This window comes from Felis catus, chromosome F1 (genome assembly GCF_018350175.1).
Source record: "Felis catus isolate Fca126 chromosome F1, F.catus_Fca126_mat1.0, whole genome shotgun sequence".
Lineage (NCBI taxonomy): Eukaryota > Metazoa > Chordata > Mammalia > Carnivora > Felidae > Felis > Felis catus.
In genome coordinates, this window is record NC_058384.1 from 40,647,140 (window position 1) to 40,672,587 (window position 25,448).

At 56.6% G+C, this 25,448-nt stretch overlaps 2 protein-coding genes and 1 long non-coding RNA gene across 5 annotated transcripts; 1 reads left to right on the forward strand and 2 right to left on the reverse strand.

The window, feature by feature from the left end:
- Positions 1–629: 629 nt before the first annotated feature.
- Positions 630–9,741, reverse strand: ARL8A (ADP ribosylation factor like GTPase 8A). Of its 3 annotated transcripts, none has more exons than XM_023247429.2 (7): positions 9,451–9,741; positions 4,863–4,943; positions 4,421–4,494; positions 2,830–2,923; positions 2,594–2,661; positions 2,286–2,379; positions 630–1,740 (listed from the first exon to the last, which is right to left on the reverse strand). In XM_023247429.2, the coding sequence occupies exons 1-7, from the start codon at positions 9,571–9,573 to the stop codon at positions 1,513–1,515; spliced, it is 762 nt and encodes a 253-aa protein (XP_023103197.1). In that variant the 5' UTR covers positions 9,574–9,741; the 3' UTR covers positions 630–1,512. The 3 variants fall into 3 exon arrangements, with proteins under 3 accessions (XP_023103197.1, XP_044904705.1, XP_023103198.1); XM_045048770.1 differs by lacking the exon at positions 9,451–9,741 and adding an exon at positions 7,819–9,110; XM_023247430.2 differs by having other exon boundaries at positions 1,484–1,740; positions 2,286–2,356; positions 9,451–9,739.
- A 1,216-nt stretch (positions 9,742–10,957) lies between these two features.
- Positions 10,958–25,098, reverse strand: PTPN7 (protein tyrosine phosphatase non-receptor type 7). Its single transcript, XM_019821968.3, is given in 13 exon segments — positions 10,958–12,715; positions 13,635–13,748; positions 15,636–15,793; positions 16,315–16,425; positions 16,806–16,943; positions 18,153–18,229; positions 19,909–19,993; positions 20,291–20,474; positions 21,015–21,143; positions 21,145–21,205; positions 23,018–23,063; positions 23,065–23,151; positions 23,153–25,098. Coding segments are annotated over 13 exon segments (1,347 nt in total). The 5' UTR covers positions 23,216–25,098; the 3' UTR covers positions 10,958–12,621.
- On the forward strand, positions 15,260–21,019 carry LOC123382731. The gene is made up of 2 exons (XR_006591604.1): positions 15,260–15,521; positions 19,473–21,019. It is a non-coding gene; the product is annotated as an uncharacterized LOC123382731 (long non-coding RNA).
- Positions 25,099–25,448: the final 350 nt, after the last annotated feature.

Sequence of the window (25,448 nt, forward strand, 5' to 3'; positions counted from 1 at the left end):
TTTCCTGCGAAAGTGGGTCAAGATGGCCCCGGATTTGGGTAAGCTGGGCCTGCAAGGCTCAGAAGCCGCAGCTGTGGGCAAGGAGGAGGGGGGACCAGCTCTGAAGGCTGGGGTCAAGTAGGGAAAGGACTGGGATTGGGCAGAGGAACAAGGGTACGGCCTCTCTCCCAAGAAACCGGTGGCACCGACACCAACAGAGAAGCAGGGAAGGGGGGAAGCCGTCAGGCTCTGCAGGCCCGGCACCGCCCCCTGGAGGACAATTCGCTGTGGCTGCAGGTAGGGCTCTGAATGGACTCGAGGGAGGGGCAGCCCCCCCGCACACATCGGGATGCAGCCCCACACTCCCGCCACGCTGACCCCAGCCCCAGGCAGGTCCTTAAACAGACTTCCTCCTTAGCTCCACTTGGCAGCTGGAAGCTCAGAGCCGACCGCATGCGAGTCTGACGAGGGAGGGAGAAGGAGGCCCGGCGAGGCCCGGCACACGTGCGGGAGGCTGCTGTGTGAAGTGCCATTGTGTGCCCGGTGTGAGCGCGTGCCTCCCTCTCCGTGGCTGTTTGTGCCCAGTGTGCGGGCCAGCCAGTCATTCCGTGGCATCTAACGGACAAATAACCAGCCCCGTACACCCCCCCGACACAAAACTGGTCATTTATTCGTGTTGTTAGGAGGCAAAAAAATGTACAGTTACAAGAATCATTTTCCAAACAGAGGTTAAATATGAGCTGAAAAGTGTAAAAAAGGAAGAGGAACATCACTTTACAAATCATTAAATTAAACACATAAACCAACAGAAAACAAAACCCAAAGAACCAACCCCCCATGCTGAGTTCTCTCCTTGTGCAACTCTGCAAAATGAGAACAGAAAATGAGGTGGCCCATGGAGTTGGGGGCCCCAGGAAGGGGCAGGAGCTGGGAGCCAGGAACGGGCAGGAGGGGCTGCTGGGGCGCCCCAGGCGCTGGCCTCCTGCCCCTTCCCCCAGGTGCTCTCTGGCACCTGGTTGTGCCTGGTGGCCCTACTGAGGCTAGGGGGGCAGACAGGGGCACCTCCGGAGGTGGCAGTCAGCCTGTGACGTTCAAGCACTACGGGGACAAGCCAGATCGGGAAGTGGAAATGAACGCGACATGGGGATGGCCGCCAGTGCCCTGGCTGGTACCTGCCCCCCAGGTGCCAGCCTTCACTGTCCTAATCTGAACCTGCCCCAAGCCCACCCCGCATCTCTTTCCTTCTTTCCAGACCGCCCCCCTCCCGGGTCCTGACGGGCCCCTGCAGCATCAAATGGTTGATTTTAGTCTTTGCTTAAATTAAAAAATTAAAATATATATACATATATATACTGTACACACAGGACAACAACAGAAGAGTGTTGAAAAGGGCAGTGTAGGAGTGGGGCACGGGAGAGAGGAGGGCAGGGGCTATGGGGCCAGGGCTGTTAAGGGGCCGGAAGCAGGGCCGGCAGAGGGCAGAGGGAAGGGGAAAGGCGAGAGGTTAGGGGGCCAGAATGGGAGCGGTTTATTTTACAATAAAATCAGGAGTTCAAACCTCAGCAGAACAGGACTCTGGGATCCCCAGAGGGTCCCTCCCCACGCTGAGTGAGGAGGGACGGGCTTAGGGGGGACGGCAGGGTGGGCGGGGAGCTCGGCTTCGGGTTTGGATGACAGCAGGTCCCTGGTCCGAGGGGGAAGGACCGCAGTCTCAGCTTCTCCGTGACTTTGAGTGTTGAATAAGCCACTGTAGGGTGATATCTGGGTGGGGGACGACAGAGAGGTTTATACGCCTTCTAGTTTGTGCTGGGCCGACGGGGGAGGTGGAACAAACACCTTAGGGAGTGGCCTAAGCCCAGGGCTTCCGAAACTGCAACTGGGGATCGACTCTAAGGGCAGCAAAAGCCCAGAGCCATCGAGCTCCAAACAGCCCCACATGAGTGGCGGGGGGCATCTGGGTGGCGTGAAGGATGGAGCCATGGGACGTCACAGCCAGAAGGGGCCTGGGAATCGCCTGATCTAACCCTGTGACCGTTACAGTGGGGGAAGCAAGGCCCCAGGAAGGGAGCGATTTGCCTAAGATCACACAACCAGTAGAGGGCAGAGCCGGGTGATGCTCAGATTCTGAGCTTTCCCGATGCCTGTCCTTCCCCAGGAGAACCATAGAGCTTTGGGCTTCAAGGAAGGTTGTGGAGTGAAAACCTTTGAGAGTCACTGCCCCAGAACACCCAGAAGTGCCTCTCCGCTCCTCCCCTTGTCCCGGGCTCTTCCCAGAATGCCAGCAACTCCCCCATACCCACGCGCACCAATGTTGTCCTTTTCTTTGCAGGAAATGGAGTAGCAGCAGATCTCTCGGTCCTGGATGGCAGAAAGATTCCTGGGGGGAAACCAGAGTAGAACCTGCTGAGGCTAGGACTGCCCAGGGGGCCCGGGGCTGGGGGCGCCAGAGTCCTTTGCTTGCTCAGGAGCTACAATGGGGAGGGCGAGGCTCCGGGAAAGGTAGGCTCTGCTGCCACCATGTGGCGAATACTGGGAGCAGCAGCAAGCCGTCTCCCTCTCCGTAGCCTGGGAAATCAGGGGAGCAGGAAGGACAGAGAAGAGTAGCCAAACTCACATTTTCTCAATCAGCTCCTTCTCATCCAGTGCTCCTGGAAGGTCTCGCTTGTTACCCAGGACTAAGACCTACAGAGGAGGACAAAGACTAGGTCCAGGGCTGCCGGGCCAGGCCGTCTGTTTCCTCTCCCCACCTCAACTGTGCCTGGCCTTCACCTGCCTCAGGCCAGGCCCCCAGTGACTTCCCAGCGGGCTCCCTCCCCCCCCCCCCCCCCCCCACTCCAATGCGCTGCTGACCGGAATGCCCTGCAGCTGGGGTTTGTCCAGTAGGTTGTGCAACTCATTCTTGGAGGCCTCAATCTTCTCCTGGTCAGCGGCGTCCACCATGTACCTGGGGGACAGCAGGGTGGGGACAAGCAGGTTGACACTACAGGCTGAGAGGTAGGAAGAGAAGGACCTGCTGCTCGCGGGAGCAAACCTCTTGTTTGGGCTTGGTCACCTCTTGATCTGTGGGCTATCTAGGCCTTCTCCAGGGCCTGCCGTTATCCCGTCGTCCAAAGTCCCCTCCGAAGAAGCTGTCATGCAGGGGGTGAAGCTTGGCTCTTTGAGATTATGTGTAAATCTCTCCCAAAGTGACCCTCTTAAGTCTTCAGGGAAAGACTAGCTATGGGTGAGTGAGAAAAAAGCAAAGGATGCCCCAGAAGATTTTCTTGCAGCAAGATACTTTTAAAAAATGAGGTCAGGGCCACCTGGGTGGCTCAGTGGGTTGAGCGACCGACTTCGGCTCAGGTCGTGATCTCGCGGTCCGTGAGTTCGAGCCCCGTGTCGGGCTCTGTGCTGACAGCTCGGAGCCTGGAGCCTGCTTCGGATTCTGTGTCTCCCTTTCTCTCTGACCCTGCCCCGCTCACGCCCTGTCTCGCTCTCTCTCAAAAATAAATAAACATTAAAAATAATTAAAAAAAAATTTTTTTTAATGTTTATTTACCTTTGAGACAGAGACAGACAGAGCATGAACAGGGGGAGGGTCAGAGAGAGAGGGAGACACAGAATCCGAAGCAGGCTCCAGGCTCCGAGCTGTCAGCACAGAGCCCGACGCGGGGCTCGAACTCACAGACCGCGAGATCGTGACCTGAGCCGAAGTCGGATGCCCAACCCACCGAGCCACCCGGGCGCCCCCCCAAAAAATGTTTTTTTATTTTTTATTTATTTTATTTATTTATTTATGTATTTTTTTAAATTTTTTTTTCAACGTTTATTTATTTTTGGGACAGAGAGAGACAAAGCATGAACGGGGGAGGGGCAGAGAGAGAGGGAGACACAGAATCGGGAACAGGCTCCAGGCTCCGAGCCTTCAGCCCAGAGCCTGACGCGGGGCTCGAACTCCCGGACCGCGAGATCGTGACCTGGCTGAAGTCGGATGCTTAACCGACTGCGCCACCCAGGCGCCCCCCAAAAATGTTTTTTAAATGAGGTAAAAAACAATGAAAACAAAACAATCTTTTGTTTGGGCATACACATGTGAGATAAATTATTTTTTAAAAGCAAGGGAATGAGTCATTTAAATCGCACAAAAGTCAGGAGAGCGGTGACTCTAAATTGGGGGGAGGCAGGGAGACACAGGTACTTTGAGCCGGTTGATGCTCTGGTTCTCAGATTGGCCGGGAGGTGCCCAGAGTGTTTCACAGATATTCTTATCTGCACACAAAGTAAAGGCCGGCCGTGTACGGACAGTGTGTTGTGAACCCAGCACTTTGATGGATCCAGTTCTGGACCTGTGGCTCCTACAGGTAGTGAGGTTGCGGGGCCGGGGCGGGTGGGGTGGTGGGGGGGGGGGGGTCGGGGAGCCAGGTGAGGCTGAGTCCTGCCACCAGCCTGGCCCTGCACTTACACAATGGCACTCACTCCTCGGCAGTAGCGCTCCCACATGCTGCGGAATCGGGGCTGTCCCCCAATGTCCCAGAGCTGAGCGAGAGAGGGTGACACGGTCTCAGCAGCAAGCAGGCAATCAAACCCATCTTGGCTCCCAAGTCCCCCTCCCCGCTCCCCTACTCCCCGCACACACCACCCCCGCCCCCCTGCCCCCCCGCCCCCCACCCCCTGCCCCAGGATTCACGTGCTGTCCGGTCCTCCTGTCTCTGCACCCCTCTGACTGCCTCAGAAGTTTTGTGCTCTTTTCCGCACTATCCAAGCCTCGGCTTTCCTTCAGCTTCTCCCCCCAGGGGTCGCAGATGCCCTCCCCAACTCCCTGCCAGGTGCCCGGCCCCAACAGGCACACACGGGCTCTTCTGTGGCCCCAGCTGTGCCCAGAGTTTTGGCTTCCTGCCGCTCACCTTGATGGTCACGTTCCCTTTGGTGATTTTGCGCATGTTGAAACCCACGGTGGGGATCATGTCCTCGTTGAACTGTCCTGACTGGGAGGAAGAGTCAGAATTGGAAAAGGGGTAACAACTGACAGAATCCAGATGCGCCACCTCTGGTGGCCACGGCCAAAAGGCTGCAAGAGTGAGGCAGAGGCCAGGCTGGAGCTTCACAGGCACCCCTCTGCGAGGGGGGCATGGGGCCATCTCCTGAGTGTCCCTTGGTTTCAGGGGGGATGGCCATAAACAACTCAGGTGTTCACCCGATTCCTGGGGCTCTCCCGTGAACACGAGGCCTGTCTTCTTCAGGCAAACTCAAAGTCTCGCAGCCCAGACCGGGGAAAAAAATTCCTCCTAGAGTCTAACCTACATCTCTCTGTTGGAACAGGAGCCCCTTTATTGTACTTAGTCTCCAGTGGAGCAGAAGCATTACCTCCCAACAAAAGAACTTCAAGCAGCTCATGGTAAGCAGTGAGGGGGGATCTCAAGGGAAGGAGACAGATCTTCAAACTGGCAGCAAATATTTTGAGGGAAGGTAAAGTGGCCACCCCAACGTGCAATTCCCACCAAGTAATTTCTGGATTATCCGGTGGTTGTGGTCTATTTGTACGACACTCCATTTGTTAGGATGGATAATCCACACTCTGTACTCCCTGTTGACTTATGTGTCTCCCCAGTGGACTGAGAGCTTCTTGGGGAGGGGAACCACGCCTCCATTAACAACATTAGCAGATGTTTGCTGAATAATTAGGAGTTGACTATAACTCCATATCCCATAACCCCCTCTCGGATTCAAACGATCGTCATTTCTCCCCCCTCTAAATTGTCTCCAAGATGTCTAGATTGCTCTAAACTAGCCCAGGCCTGAAGGCCAGACCAAACTTGCTCCAAGGTCATTTCCATGTTCACATGTAGGACAATTCTGCTTACAACCACCCCCCTCAGGTGCAGGAGATGGGACTTGCTTAACCTTGAATCTGAGGGTGACAGCCCTTGTCTCTCTACCATGCCATTTGTTTCCACTAGGTGGTAGGAATAATTTGCCTCAGGTCACGTAAGGAAGTCAGGGGCTCTGACCCTTAGCCAAGGTGTAGGAGATGACGATTTCTTATTCAGAGCCTGTAGGCCTGAATGAAGACTGCCTGAGGATCCATCCAAATGAGAGCGATGGATTCCCTTTTATCCAGAGGAATCACCCAAACTCATTCACCAAAGTTCTTGCAAGTGAGAACTGAGTCCTTATGACTCATGCTCATGACAAGGTAGAGTAAGGGTTCCCACCCCAAGGGCCACAGATGCACTGCAGAGAGTCCGTAAACCCCCTGAAATTGCTCCCGATGTGCATGTACAAAATTTTTGTTTGTATGGACACTTCTCTGGGGCAAGGGTGTCTAATTTTTATCAGTTATCAAAAGGGTCCCAGAGCCCTAAAAGTTAGGAATCACCGAGGGAAAGGGAGCATCCTGAAGGAGGACGGCTTTGCTTCCAGCTAAGTATGGAGGCCCTAAACACATGTGGTCTAATATCCAAACCCCAGCAAGGTGCCAGGGTGGGGGTGGGGGCACCCGCTGGACCAAAGTCCACTCCTCCCCATCGGGGCTGCTGAAGAACATAAGGGTCTAGAGAAGAAAGCCCAGTTTTTATTAACCATTCACATGGAGGAGCGTGGGCAAGACACTTCAACCTCATTGGGCCTCACGGCTTCCTCCCGTGAAATGGGGACAAGGGTTTTTGTTTCCTAGAGACTGGCAAGTAAGGCTCACAAAGTGCTTGGAAATGGAAATGGTCTGGGTATCGCATGAAGAGCCATCTGGCCATCTCTGGCAAGTAGAAGATTCACAGGCTCCCATACACATGAAAAAGCCTGGCCTGGCAGAAGGGGATTTGGGGCTGGGAAAACGTTCGGGAAACCAGGCTCCCCGGTACCCAAATAGCCAGTTCAGCTGTGAATCAAAGCTAAGCTGGAACCAGGTTATGACTTCACTTCCCTGCTAATGCCTCCTGATCTCACAAGCTCCTCACTTAATGGCTGGAAGTAACCTTTTGTCTCAGACTTGAATACCTCCTGGCTCATTCCCTCTTGGGTGCGCTCCAACTGTCTGAAAATTCTGTATAATGAGTCCAAAATCCATCTTCCTATAACTTCCATCCCTTGTTCCAAAGACTTGGGTACCCCAAGAGTAGTTCTTCCACAGGACAGTCTTTTACACTTTTAAATATTTGAAAATGGCTCTCTTTTCTTCCCTCAGGCAAAACATCTCCTACGTTCTACGTCACAACTTTTTGAGAGGAACCCAACAGAACACTTCTAGGTCCTTAGAAAGGGCCGTGAAGTCTCTGTATAATTTTTTTTTTTTCCCAGTTCACATTAGCCTGCTGAGTAGCTAGACACATAAACTCAACTTCTATTTACAGTCAGACCTCATAGGGGGAGTAGAAAAAGCCAAATGGGAAAAAAGCTGAGGCCAACAGATGACAAATGAGCGGGCAAAGGTGATTCAGAAAGTCAGCGGTGGGCATGGGAACAAAGGCCAGGGGTCCCGATTCTTCATTTCTTTCTGAAAGACACTCTACCGTGGTTATACACAAGGTGGGCAGAAATGCCAGTGCGGGAGCCCTGGAGGATTGGAGAACACCAGTTTCCCTGATCCTAAAACTCCCGCGGAAGTCCACAAGGGGTGATTTTTCTTGGAAGGCCTCTTTAAAGGGAAATTTTGCTGGCGCTTTTAGGATGGTGAGCCCTTCGGGTGAGCCGAAGTGGCAAGTTGAGTATCGAACGGGGGAATGCATGGGCTAAGAGCTGTACATCACCCAAACTCTGACCTGGCAGTGTAATATGTGACTCTTGGGTTCTGTTCCTGGGTCTGATCCCGTTTTGGATATGATGCAGGTCTAGAGGAGGCCCTCCTGACGAGGAACTGGAACCCACCTGGGTACCTGTGCATCTCTGCCCAGGCGCGTGGCTTCCCTGGGGACTGGAGGTGACACCTAGGGTGAGCTGTTAGAGCAGCAACAACTTGGTCCTCCTCTTGGCCTTACCCTGGAGACGTCTCCCAGATCTAAATGCCTAGAAGCCAAGCCACCCAGGCCTGCAGGATCAGAGTCCAGGTGTTATGTTCCTGCCCAAGGGGGCCCAAGAGCCCAAGTCAATGCCAAATCTAACTAGGGGCCAAACTCTCAGACAGGAGCCCAGGGGCAAGTGTTGGCTAGGAGACTATCATGCCAAAAAACCCAGCAGGGGCCTGAAGGTCCTGGCCTGTCGGATGAGGAACTAGGAACCACTGGGTGGAGAAAGGGGCAGGAGTCCTCTGCAAAACATGTTTGGAAAAGGAAGCCAGTGCCTAAATATGTGACCGTGGGGTACCCGCAGCTCCAGCCTCCAGCCCTCCCTCTGCCCTCCTGCCTCAGGCCATGCTCCTTCTGGGATGCTGAGATCCATCAGGGGGGCCCTCTTCTTCCGGGATGGGCCACAACACAGAGAAGTACCTGGGCTGACCGGCCATACTTCTTTGCTAACCCACATCATCGGCATTTTTGGCCAGTGTGTGGCCAATCCACAATTCTCAGAAACCCCAGTATGGGTGCTGGGACCGGCGGGGGGGCAACCCCCAGCACCTGCCCCAAGCCTCCCTCAGCCCCACACGCCCAGTCCAGCCAAGCTCTTTAATGCAGGCCGCAGCCATTACCGCAGCCTCAGCTCACACACCCATGGAGCCCATCTTCCCTTTTTGTAAGACAGATTTTAACTCCTTCCCCACCACTCCCCGGCAGTGAAAGACTTACAATTGCCCATCTCCGTCTCGACTACCCAAAGCCCTCAGAGCCACTCTCTCCCGTGTCCCTAGAGTGGGCAGCGCCCCTCCAACTCATCCTCTGGTTGGGGCACCTCCTGCTGCAACTTCTGAGCCAGACGGAGACTCCAAACTCCCTTTCCGATGCCATCCTCCCCGGACCCCCAGCTAAGACGCCGCGGGTTCCTGGAGAGGAGGAGTCTGGGCTGGTGCCAAGGGCCTCAGCTGATGCCACTACCCCCAGGGGACACCTCCCCTCCCCCTCAACAGCGCCGGGGCTTCCCCTTCCGGCAGAGAGGGGTTAAAGCCTCGGGGTGGGGCTGGGCTTGCCCAGGCCCCTTCCCCAAGCCGCTCCGGCCGCCCGGTCCCGCGACCCTCCGCACGCGGGGCGGGAAGGCCCGGGCGCTTTCGCCCCGTCATGCCCCCTCGCGCGGGGACCGGAGGGAGCCTGTCTCTGCAGGCGGCGGATCCCGCCAGCCTCGTGACCCCCAGGGGCCGCCAGGCCCAGGGCCCCAGCCGGTGTCCTCGCCCCCCTTCCCCCGCCCCCAGCCGTGCCATCCCGGCCCGGGCGGGACAGCGGGTCGCGCGCCACCCAGGTCTCCCACGGGCCGTGCTAGGCCCCAAGCGCTCGGGCCCGCTCCTCCCCCGCCCGGCGCCCGGCGGTGCCCGGCCATGCCAGGCGGCGACCCCGGCTCACCAGGGCGCGGCGCAGGCCGACACAGGCCCGACCCTCGGCCGGCGCCCCGGGCCCGCGCCCCGCGCCCCCGTACCGCGATCACGTTGACGAAGGTGGTCTTGCCGGAGTACTGCAGCCCGACCAGCGTGAGCTCCATCTCCTCCTTCCAGAACAGGGCCTTGAACCAGTCCAGCAGCTTGTTGAACAAAGCGATCATGGTCGCTGCGGCCGGCCCCGCCCGGTGCCGGCTGCCCGCCGCCCCTCGCTGCCCTCGCGCTGCGGCCCGGAGCGGCCCCTCCCCGGTGCGGCCCGGGTCCCGCGGCTCGGTGCGGGCGGAGGCTGGAGCGCAGCGGCCGACGACTCGCTGCCCCCGGATCCGCTCGCCGATGGGTGTGGCTTCGGCGCCCTCCTCCCCCTCCTCCCCCTCCGCCGCCGCCGCCGCCGCCGCCGCCGCCGCCGCCGCCCTCCCGCGCCGCCGCTGCCCGGCCGTGTCCGGCTCGCACCCGAGCGCGCGCCCCTCCCTCGCCCCTCGCCGGGCCCGCGGGTGGGGTGCGCGGGGAGCCCGCGAGCCTCCGGGGTAGGGCCTGCGCCTGCTGGCGTCCGGGGACACTGGGGAGAGAGGTCCCCTTCCCGGGCTGCGGCGCCCTGGCTGGCACCCCTTTCCTTCTTAAAGGGCGGTGGGCCCGAGGTGCGTGGGGTCCCCGTTAAGCAGGGTGGAGAAGGATGCTTCACCCACTTTCCAGGACGCGGAGATGAGCTCTCTATGAAAGGGAGAGAAATGGAGGCTTTTTGTTCCCTGAATCCTTGGCCTCTGAACATCTCTGGGGACGGAGTCTTATCCTCTCAAAACCTAACGAGCGGAGAGTCACAACCGTCTTTGGGTGTTTTAATACTCCATCTTGTTTTGTTAATCACAGTTTACCTGAACTGCGTGTTTAGGAAGCCTCTGGCCCAAAGTGAAACAGCTGTTTGAGGCTGAGGTTGATTTTCACTAGCATCACCATAATTCGTAGATAAAATCCTGCCGGGGTGGGGGGTGGGGGTGCCAGTGAGGGAGATCTGCGGCGGATGAAAAAGTTGGCCTGTTTTGGTAAAAGTCAAAGTTTTCTTCAGGAGGAGAACTGATGGTGGGAGATATGAGGCAGGCAGAGATGCCTCCTAACCCAGGGGCTGGCTGTTCCCCAGTAGTTCCAGGCATCAGGGCAAACCTCCCACCTAGGAGGAGTGCTCTTTAGAATCAGGTTTTCAAACCCACTCAGGTGTAGTCTCTTGTTCTGGCTAAAGGTGCATAAACTGTCGAACCATATGTCAACCTACCCAAGATGACCAAATGATCATTTGATCATCGGTCTTGAGGCAGAGGGATCACAGAGTATCATCTTTCTAGCTTCTGCCCTTTATAGGTTCCCGTCCAGCTCCTAAGGTGCACCTCTGCCCCATTTCCTAAACCGACTACTGTGTCACTTTGTTTGATGTGTCTCAAGAAGTTGCTAGAAAAGTGCATATCCTGGGATAAGGATCGGCAGCCTATTCCTGGGTCTCTGGGGTCTTACTCTCTTGCCATAAAGAGGCCTGAGAAAAAGATGGAAAGAAGGAATGAATCAGTCATCCAAAAGGTTTTTATTCTCCCACCTGGTTCCTTTTCCAGAGCTTGTACTCTCTAAGTTCTAGAATGGGGTTGGGGCCACAGTTATAGGGTGGGGAGCCTGTGGGTCTATGGCCACGCACCTGCTTCCCTCCCGGTTGGGTCTGAGCTCAGGGCAGGATCAGGCACTTGAGAGCTCTGTGCCCTCCTTCACAGGCACAGGCTGCGAGTGCCTCCCAAAGGGGTTAGGAGCCGGTGAGCCATTCCTGGGGCTGTAAGGAAGGAAGAATTCCATTGTGAGACCAAGCGGAAGTGTTAAGAAAATTAACCTCAGTTTCAACGTTGCACGTGCTTCAGAAGCGATGTCGTGAATAAGGAGGCCCAGCTGCTCGCCAGGATCCAGCTCCTTGGGGGGTTCCACAGAGAGCTGGCATCAGTCAAGGCAGACCCCAGGGGCTGAGTGCCCGGAGAGATGGCGCCTTTCTTCATCCCCACAGGCAGCTCATTTTGGATTCAAGGACGAAGGATCTGGATGCCTTCCTGGGGAGTGTAGGTGAGCCCTGAGATAGATCTTGGGTGCCCTGGAAATTGTATTGGTGCCGAGATGATGAAAGGAGTTAGTTCTCTGGGAGAGGCTATGAGGACCCCAACTCTGCGGTCCCAGGCTGAGGCCCCTGGTCTGCGTGCGGTGCTTCACCCAGATAGTTCATGGAAACAGCCAGGCTCTCCAGCTGTGCTCTGCAAATGCAGGGGTGGATGGGGGCAGGGCGCAGGAGTTTCTTGTTTCTTGCTCCTTGTTTCTTCCTCACCGTTTGTTCTTTTATACCTCCTGGTACCCAGGGTACCTTCTGAGGCCACGAAAGGAAGACAGAAGATGCTGGGCCTCTCTCGGGAGTAGCTGGGGTGAGTGGCTGGCAATTATGGAGGCAGGGGCAGCCCTCTGGGCCTCTGAGGGGTCGCCACACTTTCCCTCTTCCAAAAGTCTCAAATGCCTGGCCTGGTCACCTCTGTAGCCTGATCCCAGGACACAGGTGTGGGCACAGGGGTAGTCTGGGTCCTTGTTCTCTTTGGGGGGTATCCAGCCCTCACAGATGTGGGGTGAGGAAGCGGAAAGTCACTGCCGGGAGGTTGAGAACCTGGCCACGGTCAGGAGCAGACTTTTCCCAGCTCCTGCATCTGGCCAGTTCTTGGGCAGGGCCCAGGTGGAAGATGATCTTGGGATTACTCTCTTGCCAGGCCCAGGAAGGGGATACAGCTGGAGCGGCTTCTGGGAGCTTCTCTGATTACTTTTCCCTATGGCAGCAAAGCACTTAATGCCCATGTCGTAGACGGAGAGATGAAGCTCACGGAACACTTTAGACAAGACTGGGACACTGGTCCTTTCTCGGCTGTCTCATAAATGCCAGTTCCTAGCTCGAAGTTCAGAGAGACACGGGAGGTTCCCCCAAGTGTCCACTTGGGGCTACTAGAGGAAGCAGAAGAGCGGCCGGTGGTAAAGACCTGGAGTCTGGTCCCCGTTCTTGCCGATGCAACTTCCTGTGACCGCATGTGCCCGCTGAGGAAGCACCCCTTCCCCATGCCCGCCCAGGGGATCCCTCAGATCACAAGGCCCACTTTCCCCAGAACCACCTGCCCAGGCATGGGGGGATCTGGCACCTGGGCTGGTGGAGGTACCAGCGGTCAGGGGCAGGGCTCCTCCGGTAGCTGGGCTGCATACAGGGCCAGGGTGTGGTGCAGGAACTGGTATTGCTCTGTGGTCTGGATCATCCCGCCCCTGCAAGGAGAATATGCAGAGACCATGAGCACAGGAGGGGCGAGTCAAGCATCCCATAGTTCTGCAGGGAGAGTCTCCCAAAGAACCTGTCGACCCCTTTACATATGTTCATCCTTTGGGCTTTCTCCTCCTTTTTCTGCCCCTCAGACCTTCCCCAAGAGCGAAGCCCCGCCCCCCCCCCCCCCCCCCCCCGCCCTGCCCCTTACTCAGGGCTGGGCGCCATTGCTAGCTGTGCCCAGGAGGAGAACTTTTTCCTCTCTGACCCATCGGCTCCTGGGGCAGCGCCAGGCCCCTGATTCCTCAGGCCAGGCCAGGAATATTCCTGAGCCTCAAGGTTTCTTCCTCCCTGTCTTAAAAGTAACAATAATAATTCTGTATATGTGTACAGTAGGTTCTCATCTTTGAAAAACATGTTCCCTATGCATTAACTCATTCCTTAACGCGGCTCCTGGGGAAGGAGCCATCATTTCTCTCTAGATGAAGAAACGGGGGCCCAGAGAAATACAGTGATGGCTCAGTGAGATGCAACTCAGAATTGGCACTGCGGTTCCCGGTCTCCAGATGCAGAGGGCTTCTGTGCAGTATCTGTGCTTGCCTGGTGTCTAGGACCAACCACACCCTATCCTTCCACCTTTCCTGAGCAGGGGATTTGGAAAACCACAACCAAAAACCAAAAAAAGATACAAGGCTCGGATATCCGCAGAGTGGCATATTTAATTCTAGGCCGCCAAGCTAAAATTTTCGATAGAGACTCTTTCCTGGGTGTTAGCTGCACAAGGAAACCTCTCTTTAAGCAATGGGCCCTCTCCTTTCTGGAAGGAAGTGCTTGATGGTGATGAGCCTCTAAGTGCCCTGGTGCCCAGGAAGCACTGATGCCACTCCTTCACGTCGTTAGTCCTGTTTACGTTCATAGACCCACCTGTCCAGCCGCAGTTGGCACACGATACCCAGAATGTCCACTTCCCCTCGGGCCTTCAGCTGTTGACAGCCAATTCGGGTGGCGATGAAGCAGCCAGTCCGGCCAATCCCTGCACTGGGTACAGCCAGGGAGGGGACAGGGAGGTCACAGGAGACCAGGGAACGTGGGGGCCAGGCCTCAAACTACAGAGAAAGCCGTAGGGACTTAGGGCCCCCTATTTTGGGGGTGGGGACGTGAGGGCGGAGGAAGGTAGCAACACCTTCACAGCTTAGAGCTGGCATTGGAACAGTTTGCATTTCGTCCAGCCTCACCATAAACCTATCCCAGGTCACCCTCCAGCCCCCGTGGACATTTCGAGGAGCTCTCTTCTGCTTAGTGGCAGGCAGTGGTTTCCAACTGTCCGCGTTGCCTTTGGCCTTGTTGAGCCCTTGAACCCTGCTTGTCTGACCAGGACACCATCTCCACAGCTGCTGACACTCAGCCCCCTTCTCCCACCTCAGGTCCCTCCCACAGCTGTCCCCTCCACGCTGCTGTGTCTTGCCCTTTGTTCCAAAACCTTTTCAAGGACTCCCCCCTCTTTGGGAAGGCTTCTTATCTGAAGCCCTGATAGAAGCCACTCACGACCTCCCAACACTTATGTCCAGGTGCGCCCTGTGGGGAAGAGGCTCATGGGCCCCCTCTGTCTATACTTGTGCTAGTATGTTCTATTCAGGTATGTACCCCCAAATGGTTACCTTATCATAAGCTTGTCCCCCGTGGTACCCCCCACCCCACCCCACTCCACCCCACCCCAATCGGATTCTTACTCTGTAGCCAAAGCACTCCTTTGAAATGGCACTTAGCTAGTCTTATGAGGCCCCTTGTGATCTGGCCTTCCAGACTGCTCTCTCATCACTCTCCTTCCCTTCCCCCACATGACCTCCAAGCCCCCATCTTCTAACTCTGCTCCCAGCAATGTCCATTTACAAATTTCATCTCAGGGGGTGCCTGGGTGTCTTAGCCGGCTGAGCATCAGACTCCTGATTTCAGCTCAGGTCATGATCCAAGGGCATGGGATCGAGCCCCACGTAGGGCCCCCTTGCTGAGTGTGAAGCTCCTCTCCCTCTGCTCCTCTCCCTTGCTTGTGCTCTCTCTCTCTCTTAAAAAAAAAAAATTCATCTCGGAGCCTTTGCACATGCTGTTCCATCTGCCTGGAACGCTTCCTCTTTCCACTCTTCACTTGATGAATTCACCTTTCAGATTTTAGCTTAGTTTGATGTCCTTTCTCCTGGAAAACCTTCTCTGGCCAGTCTGGGATGGGCGACTTGGTTCTGTGCTCCCCTACACCTCCTACTGTGCTGTGCTTAATCATTTGATCTGCTGTCTTTCCCACCAGACTATAAACCCAGCAGGGCAGAAACTGAGCTGTCTCCTCAGCATCTAACACTGTGCCTGACAGTAACTCGTTCTCAATCAATAGTTGTTGAATAAATGAGTTTCTTGGAGCACCCGGGGTGGCTCAGTCGATCAAGCGTCCGACTTCAGCTCAGGCCATGATCTCACGGTTTGTGAGTTCGAGCCCCGCATCGGGCTCTGTGCTGATGGCTCAGAGCCTGGAGCCTGCTTCAGATTCTGTGTCTCCCTCTCTCTGCCCCTCCCCTGCTCACACTGTCTGTCCCTGTCTCTCAAAAGTAAAACATTAAATTAAAAAAAAAAATTAAAAAATAAATGAATTTCTCAACACCGGGGACCATGTTTATTTCCCTCCCCAGAAGACTGGGAAGCTTTCTGATGTTCTGTCCCCTCTCTGGCTTGTACCTGAATGTCCAGCCCAGATGGCCAGGTTCTGCATGAAGGAGAGAATGAGAACAGAGCACTTGCTGAGTGACCTAGAGATTCCCATCCAAGGTAAGACTTGGGCCTGCCCGGTGCTGTCCTTCTTAGACCCCTTCCAAGGAGAGACCCAATGGCAGGGAAAGGGGCACCTGCTCATAGGCTGCTGGGGAGGGCGGGGCCACATACCTGCAGTGGACTACGATGGGCCCAGTGTTGGCAGCTGTCTCTGGGCTTTCCTCCACCTCGGCCACCAGGCGCAGCAGAGGCCCAGCCGATTCTGGGGTCTGGTGATCAGGCCAGGCAGAGAAGAGGACATGTTTCACTACCCGGCACTCCTCCTGGTGCTGGCATAGGAACAAGGCATGAGAACCAAGGTCAGGGTAGGGGGCACTGGCAGCCTTCTTCTCTGGCACCAGAGGAGGGCAAGGGCTAGAATTCCCCCCGGGACAGTCACGGACCCCGAGCAGGCCAGGTCAGCCCTTCTCCTGCTCATCATACTCCACCATTCCCTCCTCTGAAATGCTGGAGGGAATGCTGTCCAGGGAGCGGGGGAAGACCCAAGTTCAAGTCCTGGCTGTGCTTCTAACTAGCATATGACTTTGGGCAAGTCCCTTAACCTCATTTACTTAGAAGAAGGAGACCGTGATATCTTATTGGTTTGCTTCTCAGGATGCTTGGAGGATAAGGAGTTGGGAAAGAAATGCTTTGAAAAGTATAAAATGCTATATGATAATAGAAGGCATTTTAAAGCACTTCACATGTGTCATTATACATCTGCCTGGACTTCCGGTGGTTCCTTCAGCATGACTCTGGGACCCCTCCTCTCCTCTCCTGGGCCACTGGAGACAGCCTGACCTCCCTGTACCTGGATGGTGAGCTGCCGCACAGTGTATTCTGGACATTCTTTTGTGCCTTGGATGCGGATCCGGAAGGGTCCATAGGTTTCCTCTTCTGTGGGCCAGTAGTGGACACATTTCTAGGAGGGAGGGAGCTGGGAGTCAGAAGGGGGAAGTGTCTATCAGCTGGAGCAGGGGGTCAGGACAGCAGAGAAGGAAGTGGGGTCCCCTCCCCCTTTCCTTCCCCCATCAGAGGGGCTCCGCGCTGCCTGGGTCAGTACCCAGGGGCTGGGCTCTCCTGCAGGTGAAGTGCTTACCCCACCCCCCATTCTGGCTGTGGAGAGCCCCGATGGGGTATATCTCAGAAACTTTTCTGGGAAGTTCAGGCTGGGCCTGGCTATAAGTATTGTCAGCTTCCAGGAGAGGCCCTAGTCTCAAGCTGCCCTGAGTCGGGGCATGTGTTGTGGGGTAAGAAGTAGCCTTTTCTGGGTTCACTAAGGACTGTGACTCCACCTCCTACCTCCTTGCCTTCTCGGAGCTGAGTGAGCATGACAATGAGTGACACTTCTTCCTGCCACACCATCTCCCAGAAGTCCGATACGGTGTTGGGCATGGGACCCTGGGTCGCAATGTAGACCTTCTCCTGCCCGTCGTAGCCCTGGGGAGATGGATGTGTAAAAGGAAGGGTGGGAAGCAGTGAGAGTAGAGCCCCAGGGAAATCCTGGACTCCGGGGGTCCTGGGGTCAGGCTGAAGACACTGAACATGCACACCCGGACATACCCGTGCACACACTGGAAGGCACGTGGTGGAAAGGACACAGGCTCTGGAGGGAGGAACACGTGGGTTCAAATCTCTGTTCTGCTGCTTACTAGCTCTGCCACCACAAGCAGGTTACCTAGCCTCCGTTAAGCCTCAGCTTTCTCATCTGTAAATTGGGCACAATAGCTATCTTGCAAGAATGTAGGACGAATCACATTCAACAAATCATATTGAGGGTCTAGCGCTATCAGGTCCTTTGGAAATGTTTGTTCCCTTCCTGCCCTATTGCTTTCTACTAGCACAAAATAAGAAAACAGTGTTCGACATTGGTTGAGTGAATGTTTCACTTTTACTATTACTTTTATATATATTTAGTTAGCAAGACGTGGCACATTCTTGCTAGCCCTTTTCTCTCCCGGTCGGAATCTCAGCTCCTCAAGATGATGAAATCCAGACAGACCACTGTTCACTAAATTTCTGCCAACAAATAGGAGATTTGCAGAGTCCCGGGCTAACAGCTTTCAACCTCCTGGCCCCTCTGACCTCTGTCCTAGCCACTTGGAGCCACTAGAGGGCGCCACTTTTACATCTACTTCGGGCCAGTAGAGGTGGGAAGCTGGGGTAGAGAGGCCGCCTTGCCTCCCTGGTTCCTGTAGTTTGATGTTAAACCATTTCCTCAAAGGAGGGGCTGTTTTGGGAGGCAGTTAAGGGGAGAGAGAGAGAAAAGGGAGGCAGGGGAGCATTCCTATTTGTGCTAGCACCTTCCATGCAGACCTAAGAGCCAGGAGCCCTGGGGCTACAAAGGAGTGAGTTCAACAGGGCAACTTCCTCCATGTGTAAAGGGTTGGCAGGGATGATGTGATAACGTGCGTTAAGGAGACTGGGTGGTTTCTTCTTTTCAGCCTAACATCTGCTCTGTTTTCTCGGCTGGTGTCTTGGGGCCTCTTCGGTGTCTGTCCTATCTTGGGGGAGGGGAGGGGCATGGCAGTAGTGATTTGGAGCAGGAACCCACCGCTGGACGATATTCTCTGGGGATGTCCTCAAACACAGCGCACCCCCCGACCCCACCCCCATTCCCTGCGCGGCAGCCCCAGCTAGGCCACTCACTCGGATGTAGTTGGCATTGATGTAGTCTCCGTCTTCTTGGCTCTGTGCCCGGCCTAGACAGACGCGGCTCTGGGGATCTAGGAAGTTAAAATCAGCAGAGGTCAGAGGTCAAAAGGGGACCAACTAAGGCGCACTCCCAACAGGGTCAGGAAGAGGTGAGTTCCTGTGCGTATCACAGTACCCCGTGTATCGCAGGTGGTCAGAGACCCCCTAAATTACTTTGTATGCAGACGTTAAGGAGCCACAGAATGTTTCTGAGCAGTAGAGTGACATGTTCAAAGGAATAACTGGGGAAGGCTAACTGCGTGGTGCTGTGCAGGACGATTGAGGAAAGGGAATGGGGCCGCAGAGACCCTAATGGGCAGTTACTGAAATATTCTAGCCTTGAAGTCAGGAAGAGGATAGAGCACAATGGTACCAATAAGGCAAGGGAGGAAAAAGAGGGGTCACGGAGGAAAAGTTTTTTTCCTTTCTAAATTTATTTTAGAGAGAGAGAAAGCGTGAGGCGGGGAGAGGGGCAGAGGGAGACAGAGAGAGAGAGAGAGAGAGAGAGAGAGAATCTTAAGTAGGTTCCACGCTCAGCGCCGAGCCCAACACTAGGCTCCATCCCACGACCCTGGGATCATGACCTGAGCTGAGATCAAGAGTCAGACGTTCAACGGACTGAGCCACCCAGGCGCCCCAGGAAGAGTTTCTTTCTGATGGTGAATATGAGATTTGGATGAGCGACTAGCCCCAAATCCCGCAGTGGTGACGTGGGACCAAAAGCCGGGTTTCATTCTGCCACTGGGCGTGCCAGCCTCTCCCTCGAAGTGGGGAGATCCAATCCAAGCTGGAATGAAGAAGTTAGCTTGTAAGGAAAGGAGACGAGCTCTGCCAGTGCTGGCTTGGTTCTGGACGGAGGAGAATTGCAGGGAGACTTCCCTCCTGGCCGGGAGTGGGGGGGGCGGGGGGGAGTGTTGGGGAGTGAGGGGGGTGAGGGGGGATGGGCAGCGGGGGGAGGCTGGTTAGATCAAGAACAAGGGCCGCTCCCTCCCCCCCCCCCCCCCATTCGATGAGTGCTGACCCACCCCTGCGGGCAAATGGCTGTCACCGCAGGAGCTGGGAGTGGTGAGCTAAGGCCTCCAGACAAGAAGTTGCTGGAGGTGGGTGGGCCAAACAAGGCTTCTCTGAGTGGGGGGAGGGGGAGAGTCTCTGAGGGTCTCCTGCTTGCCTCTGCAAAGCAGGAGGTGCTGATCCCTGGGCCCTTTGAGCTTGCAGGGTCAACCCCTTACAGCCCCAGGACTCCCGTCTCCCAACTCTCACACTGCTCTCTTGCAGAGTCCCTGCATTTGACTTGCTCGAAGCCCTCTCTCTGGGAGCCATCCTGATGGTGCCTTTGCCACTGCAGACCTCTGCTGGGCATTTCCCACAGTGGAGGAAGAGGAGAAAGAAGCTGTGACCTCGGGCAACTTATGCCCGAGGCAACTTTTCTGTGATTCCAAATCTACTCCCTGGGGTCGTTTTGAGAAATGGGTTAACATCAGCATCTCCCAGCACCGCCCGGCCCACGGTAAGCATCTGCAAATATGAGTTGCTGTATTCTCACTGTGGTTATGATCCCTGCCCAGCCCGGGGATGGTATTGGTGTTCCTCTGCTGAAAGAAAATGCTCTATGTGAGGGAGCTCTTGCCTGGCTGAGGCTGTGTGTCGACTCCTGAACCTGTCCAGCCCCAGGGACAGCCTCACCTCCCTTGAAGCCCGCCGCACTTCTTACTTGGCAAGATGGTCTTATATCGGTCCTTGGAGGCGTGGCCAGGAATATCCAGGTCTTCAGAGTTGACAAAGTTTGAGGGGATCTTCTGGCAGAGGGAGGAAATGAGTGAATATAGCCGATACATCTTCCCAGCCTCCTTTGCCCCCTACCCCCCTTATCTAGTAGAGCTGGGCCCTTGCTCTTCTCTCCTGGCTTCAGTAGGTCTGGATGGGGTGGGGGGCAGAAGAGGGAGCATGGGGCAGTTTTCTCCCCTGATCCTAGGGTTCTCTTTCCTGAGGTCCCAGAGAGGAGGCATCCTGCAGTACCCAAGATAGTATGGTGCCAGCTGGCTGTCTCTGATTCAGAAGGGCGGATGGACTCCGAGGAGACCCCAAGTTCTTACCAGGAATTCCTCTTCCAGCTGCTTGGGGCTGGGTGGCTGGTGCTGCAGGGCCCAGCGGGTGAGGGGGTGTCCAGCTGTGCGCAGAAAGTGTAGGGTGACCTCCCGGGGTGTGTTCACTGAGCAAATGGGCTCTACAGCTCCCAGGGACCGCACATCCAGCATCAGAGCCACATTGGAGCCTCGCCTGCAGGCACGGACAACCAGTGCCTAGTGAGTGCCCAAGAACATCGCTGCTCTAACCATTATTATTGTTCTAGGGCATGCCTGAGGAGGCTGCTCCTTGTTTCCCCCTTGACCCACAGGCCCAGTGGGCTCCAGGTTCAGGACCCTGCTACGTGCCCTTCTTTTGTCAGATCGGGGCAGCCTTGAACCCAACTGTTCTCTCCACCTGCCCACCCCTGCCCATTCCTCCCTGGCCTCCAAAGGTCAGACCTACATCCAGACCCAAGAAAGCCCTGCTCCAGGGGCTGGCTACTCAGCCCATCTTGGGGTTTGGGAAACAGGCACGAGGTTGACGTGACACTTTATGCCCCAGACATGTAAAGGACATGCAAAGGACATGCAAATGCACACATGTGGTTTCCTTTTCCAGATTGGAGTCAACAGCTGAGGGCCCTCTGGACTCAGCTGTCAGAGCTGGAGAGGCAGATGGAAGGAATGGGGCACAGTCTCAGAGCTGGGAAGCCCCCCCCCTTCCCCCCTCCACTCCCAGGAAAGATCTCACCTCTCCTGCAGTCGCACATGCTTCTTGGCTGGTGCTTTGGTGGGTGGAGGCTGGGTCATGGCTGCCCCCAAAGACCAGGTCGGCAGCCGTGCTCTGGAGCACCCCCACCACGGTCCTGGACCATGCTGGGTGGGGTGCTGGGCCCAGGGGAGGCTTACTCAGCCATGAGGTTCACCTGAAAGACAGGAGCCCTCAGCTGTTGCCCTCTGGCCTGACTGGCCAGGAGAAGGCTCCCAAGTCCTGGCCAGCTGCCTGTGTTCTGGTACCTCTGTTTTTACTGAGGTGTCTTCTGTTCTCTGAGCAGCAATGTCATTTTCACTGCGGGAAGGCCAGGATCTCTAGCGGGGGGACCCAGGGTGGTGGGCAGCCTGAGATTGGAGTAGGGGCCCAACAAGGGGTAGAGACTGTGGGGGAGGGCAGGAAAGCCTCCAGAAGGAAGGAGAGAGGGGAAGAGAGGCCGCTCAAAGCAAGAGTACAAGGGGCTCTAAGCTGGGACCCAAGTGAAAGAAGGCAAGGGAGGAAACACAAACAATTTTGTTCTGTGTAGAAGGGAGAGAGAAGGCTCACAGAAACCACCTCTAGTCTAGGCCTTCTCTGAAATGAAAGGTTTAAGGCCTCTCGAAGCGTTGGAGCCAGTTGGGGACCCTTGTAGACCCTGTCCTAACCGCTGGCAGCTTCCGAGTTCATTCTGGCTTCTGGGGTCTCTGTCCAGGGAGGTAGGCTAGGGGTGGTGGTGGGGGTGTGTTTCCTTCCTCCTCTGCCCATCCCCCCATCTCCCGCCTCTGTAACTGTCACAGGAAATGGCCTCACCAAGCCCTTGAGCATGGTGAGGCGACAGCTGGGGGCACAAGAGGGGGCATGGAGGTGGTGGGGCCATCTCCTCTTGGGGGACAGTCCCTATCTTCCAGAGCCAGGTCACAGCTTCTGAGGAGCGGGGGCGGTGTTAGAGTGGCTAAGCCCGCAGGGACAGAGGTGAGGGGACAGAGTGGGCCCCGTGCAGATGTGGATGATAGAGGCTGTCCCGAAGCAGAAAGGGGTTCATCGGCCTCTGCTCTCCTTGCGGCCCCCTGCGGCTCCCCTGCCCCCACCCCCCCACCTCGGGACTATCAGCTGGGTCAGCACCCATTCGCCAGCCAGGCACTATAGCACCCAATGCGACGTTACTCACACCCTCCGTGGAGATGCCCTCCCGTCTCCCCAGGGTTCACACCACCCCAGGACCACAGGGACCCCTCCTCCCCCCTTTCAGGTACTTACTGAAGCAGCTGTGTTCCCCAGGCTGCCTCTTGCCAGCTGTCTGTCTGTCTGTTGGTTGGTCTTTGAGGGCTGAGGAGGCTTCAGGAAGCCAGCTTCCTCCCTCTGCCCCTCCTTGTTGCCACCCACGCACACCCCAGCTGCACGCTGCCCTCCCGCGCCTGCAGCCACCACCAGGGGTCGGGTGGCTCTTGCCTGTGCCCCTTGGGGTGTGGGCTGGCTGTGTGCCAGCACTTTTGCCATGGGTCTAAGGCCCTGCTCCCTGGGGATAGACCAGGTCCTCTGGGTCTTTGTCACATTCAGCCTCTGCCTGCTTACCGGGCAGAGCTCAGCTGTCCCACATGGAACGCCTCATTGTTCCTGTTCAAGCTGGCCCTGTCCACACAGTGACTTCTACTCTGCTTTGGCCTCAGAGCCCTAGTCCTGGAAGCCCTTGCCCCCTCAGGCCTTGGGAGTTCACGGTCAGGCACAGGTTACGCCTTCTCAGAGCAGAGGTGGGTGCGGACTTGGAGTGGGGTGGGGGAGAAAGGAAGCAGGAATCTTTGCTCCACAAAGACCCAGGCCAGACCAGAAGGGTCAGCTTCAGGACCCGAGCCACACCCCAGCTCTCAGCTGCCTCTGGTTTGAGATGGACCAGCCGGCCCGGAAGTAGATGGCAGAGGCTGCTTGAAGAAGAGTCTGGGGGGCTTTCCCCCTGCGCGCAAGCCCTCCAGGCCTCGTCCCCAAATCCTAACATCTATTGAGAAGACTTACAGATAGTGGACAGTCTCTGGCCCTCACACGGGGGGACTCGCACCGTCTTCTTCGCCTCTGGGGCATCTGGATGCCTGGGGCCTAGGAAGTGGCCCCCACGTCCAAGATTCCACTGCCCACCCCCCATCCCCCACCCCCCACCCCCCGCCTTGCCTCCGCAGGCCCCTTTCTGGCCAGCAGCCCAGCTGGTTCATGCTCGCTGCGGCTTCTTCTCCCTTGTAACATTCCAAACACCCTTCCTTTCCCAGCCCCAACACGCGCAATCCTCGTCCTCTCTCTTCCTCCCACTACTGATTCAGCTGTCAAACGGTGACAGCAGAAAAGGAATGATTTACAATAGACACAGGGGGTGGGCACACTGGAGGGGCGGTGGGGAGGGTGCTGGCCTGCTGCTGGCCTAAGGGGGAGGAGGGTTGGGATAACCCTCTGGAGCTCTGGAGGCCTCCCAGCGCCTGTCTTTTCTCCTGGAAGTGGGGACCAGGAACTGGCTCTCTTTGGAGACCCTCCAGGGCCCGCTGGTCCTGGACCCTTCTTTACTCTGGGGAGTGGTTTCCCCGAAAGGAGGCTGATCAGAGCTGGAGTAGTAGTTGGCTGTGGTACCCAGAACAGGGTGTGGTGTGTTGGGGGGAGCGCAGGAGGGCCTGGGAATCCCTGGTCAACCTGTGGAAAGCGACCCGAGGCTGGCCTCTGCTCCAGCTGTTCCCCTAAGCCCACCGGGATCTCCACTAATGGGCAGTGGGGCCCTGGGGATCAAAGAAGGGGGCAGGAGGGGATTAGAAAGAGGGCCACCCCCACTGGGCCAAGCTGTCGATTGTTATCAGGAACAGGAAGCTAGGATACCACAGGGGTGGGGAGGAGGAAGCAGGCAGAGCCTTCCCCCCACTGGTCCGCCGGTGCCTCCAGGTTCCCACCAGGTTTCCGGGGTCTGAGCCCCATTGGCCTCAGGCACACCCCCTACCCTCCCAAGGCTCACCCGGCAGCAGTTTGAGGAGCCGGAAGCTGAGCTCTTGGGTGAAGAGCAAGGAGGCTGGGGGCCAGGAGATGGGAGGGGTGGTTGGTGGTGGGGGTGGGGGTAACGGCATTAGGCAAGACCCTGAGGATCTCTCAGTTCCCTCTGGGTGTGTTTGGGGGTGAGGGAATAGTCACTCTTTGCCTCCTGCCTCACCCCTCTCGCCCTCTGCTTAGAAATGCCTGGATACGCATGGAGGTGTGGGGCTAGAGCCCAGGAGGGGTGAGGGTACCACCCATAAGCCTCAGATGGTCCCAGATACCCTAGAGCGCCTCCTTCCCAGACTGGCCAGGCTGCTGGAATGGGGAAAGGCCTGGAGTTCTCTGGGAGTGACTCTACCCCCAGAACCTTCCCCGTCCCTGGGGTGGAGCGGCCCCAGACAGCTCCGAAACCTTCATCACTCCAGCCACTGATTTGCCTTCCAGAGTTGGGATTTAGCTTCCAGCCACCCTTGACTCCAAAAAAAAAAGTATAGCAATAGTTGAAAACCAGAAAGACCCGTGTGCAATCTTAACCGTGGCCCATTAGCTGTGTGACCTTGAGTGCATTACTGAACCTCCCTGAGGCTCAGTCTCCACATGAGGGTCCTCCCTGCCCAGGGGGATGGGCCTAGCACCTCTCTGATCTGTCCAGTGGTGCCGGGCTGTGAGCTGGCGAAGCTGGCCTGGGCAGGGGGCCAGGGGAGTGGTGTCTGGTGGGGGGGGTCTGTGTTTCCTCTCCCACAGACCCCGGCTTTGTCCAGCTAGCCTGCAGGGACAGAGCTGCCCGGGCACACTGCCCTCCTCCTCTTGCCATCCCCCAGTCCCAGCGCTGCCAGCCACGACTCGCTGCTTTCAGGGTCAGAAGCCCCTTGCAGGGGCAGCCGTATCTGGAATTCTCAGAAGTTCTGGTTTCTTGGAGGCACCTAGGGAGCAGGCCAGGCCACTGCCAGCCCCAGAGGCAAAGGCTGCCACCCTGTAAAATTCCAAATTCCAGGGGCGCCTGGGTGGCGCAGTCGGTTAAGCGTCCGACTTCAGCCAGGTCACGATCTCGCCGTCCGTGAGTTCGAGCCCCGCGTCGGGCTCTGGGCTGATGGCTCAGAGCCTGGAGCCTGTTTCCAATTCTGTGTCTCCCTCTCTCTCTGCCCCTCCCCTGTTCATGCTCTGTCTCTCTCTGTCCCAAAAATAAATAAACGTTGAAAAAAAAATAAAAAAAAAAAAATTCCAAATTCCAGAAGGGAGGCTCTTGGGTATGGGGTCTGCTGCTGGGGGCCAGGACTCCTGGGTCCTGCACTCTCCACAGGTCTGGCTCCCCTCCCTAGACCTCTTCATTCTTCTCTGGAGAAGCCCTAGGATCATATGTCCTCCCCCACCCCCACCCCCACCCCCAAATCCTGGGCCAGCCTAGGCCCGCTTCTACCACGGTGTTACAGGTGCCTG

Excerpts from the sequence above, each read along its gene's own strand:
- ARL8A (XM_023247429.2), bottom strand. The coding sequence starts at position 9,573 with ATGATCGCTTTGTTCAACAAGCTGCTGGACTGGTTCAAGGCCCTGTTC. Across the intron at positions 2,924-4,420 it reads CGAGGAGTGAGTGCCATTGT|GTACATGGTGGACGCCGCTG; the intron begins GTAAGTGCAGGG and ends GCTGTCCCCCAG. Across the intron at positions 2,380-2,593 it reads AAGGAGCTGATTGAGAAAAT|GTTCTACTCTGGTTTCCCCC; the intron begins GTGAGTTTGGCT and ends TAGCCTCAGCAG.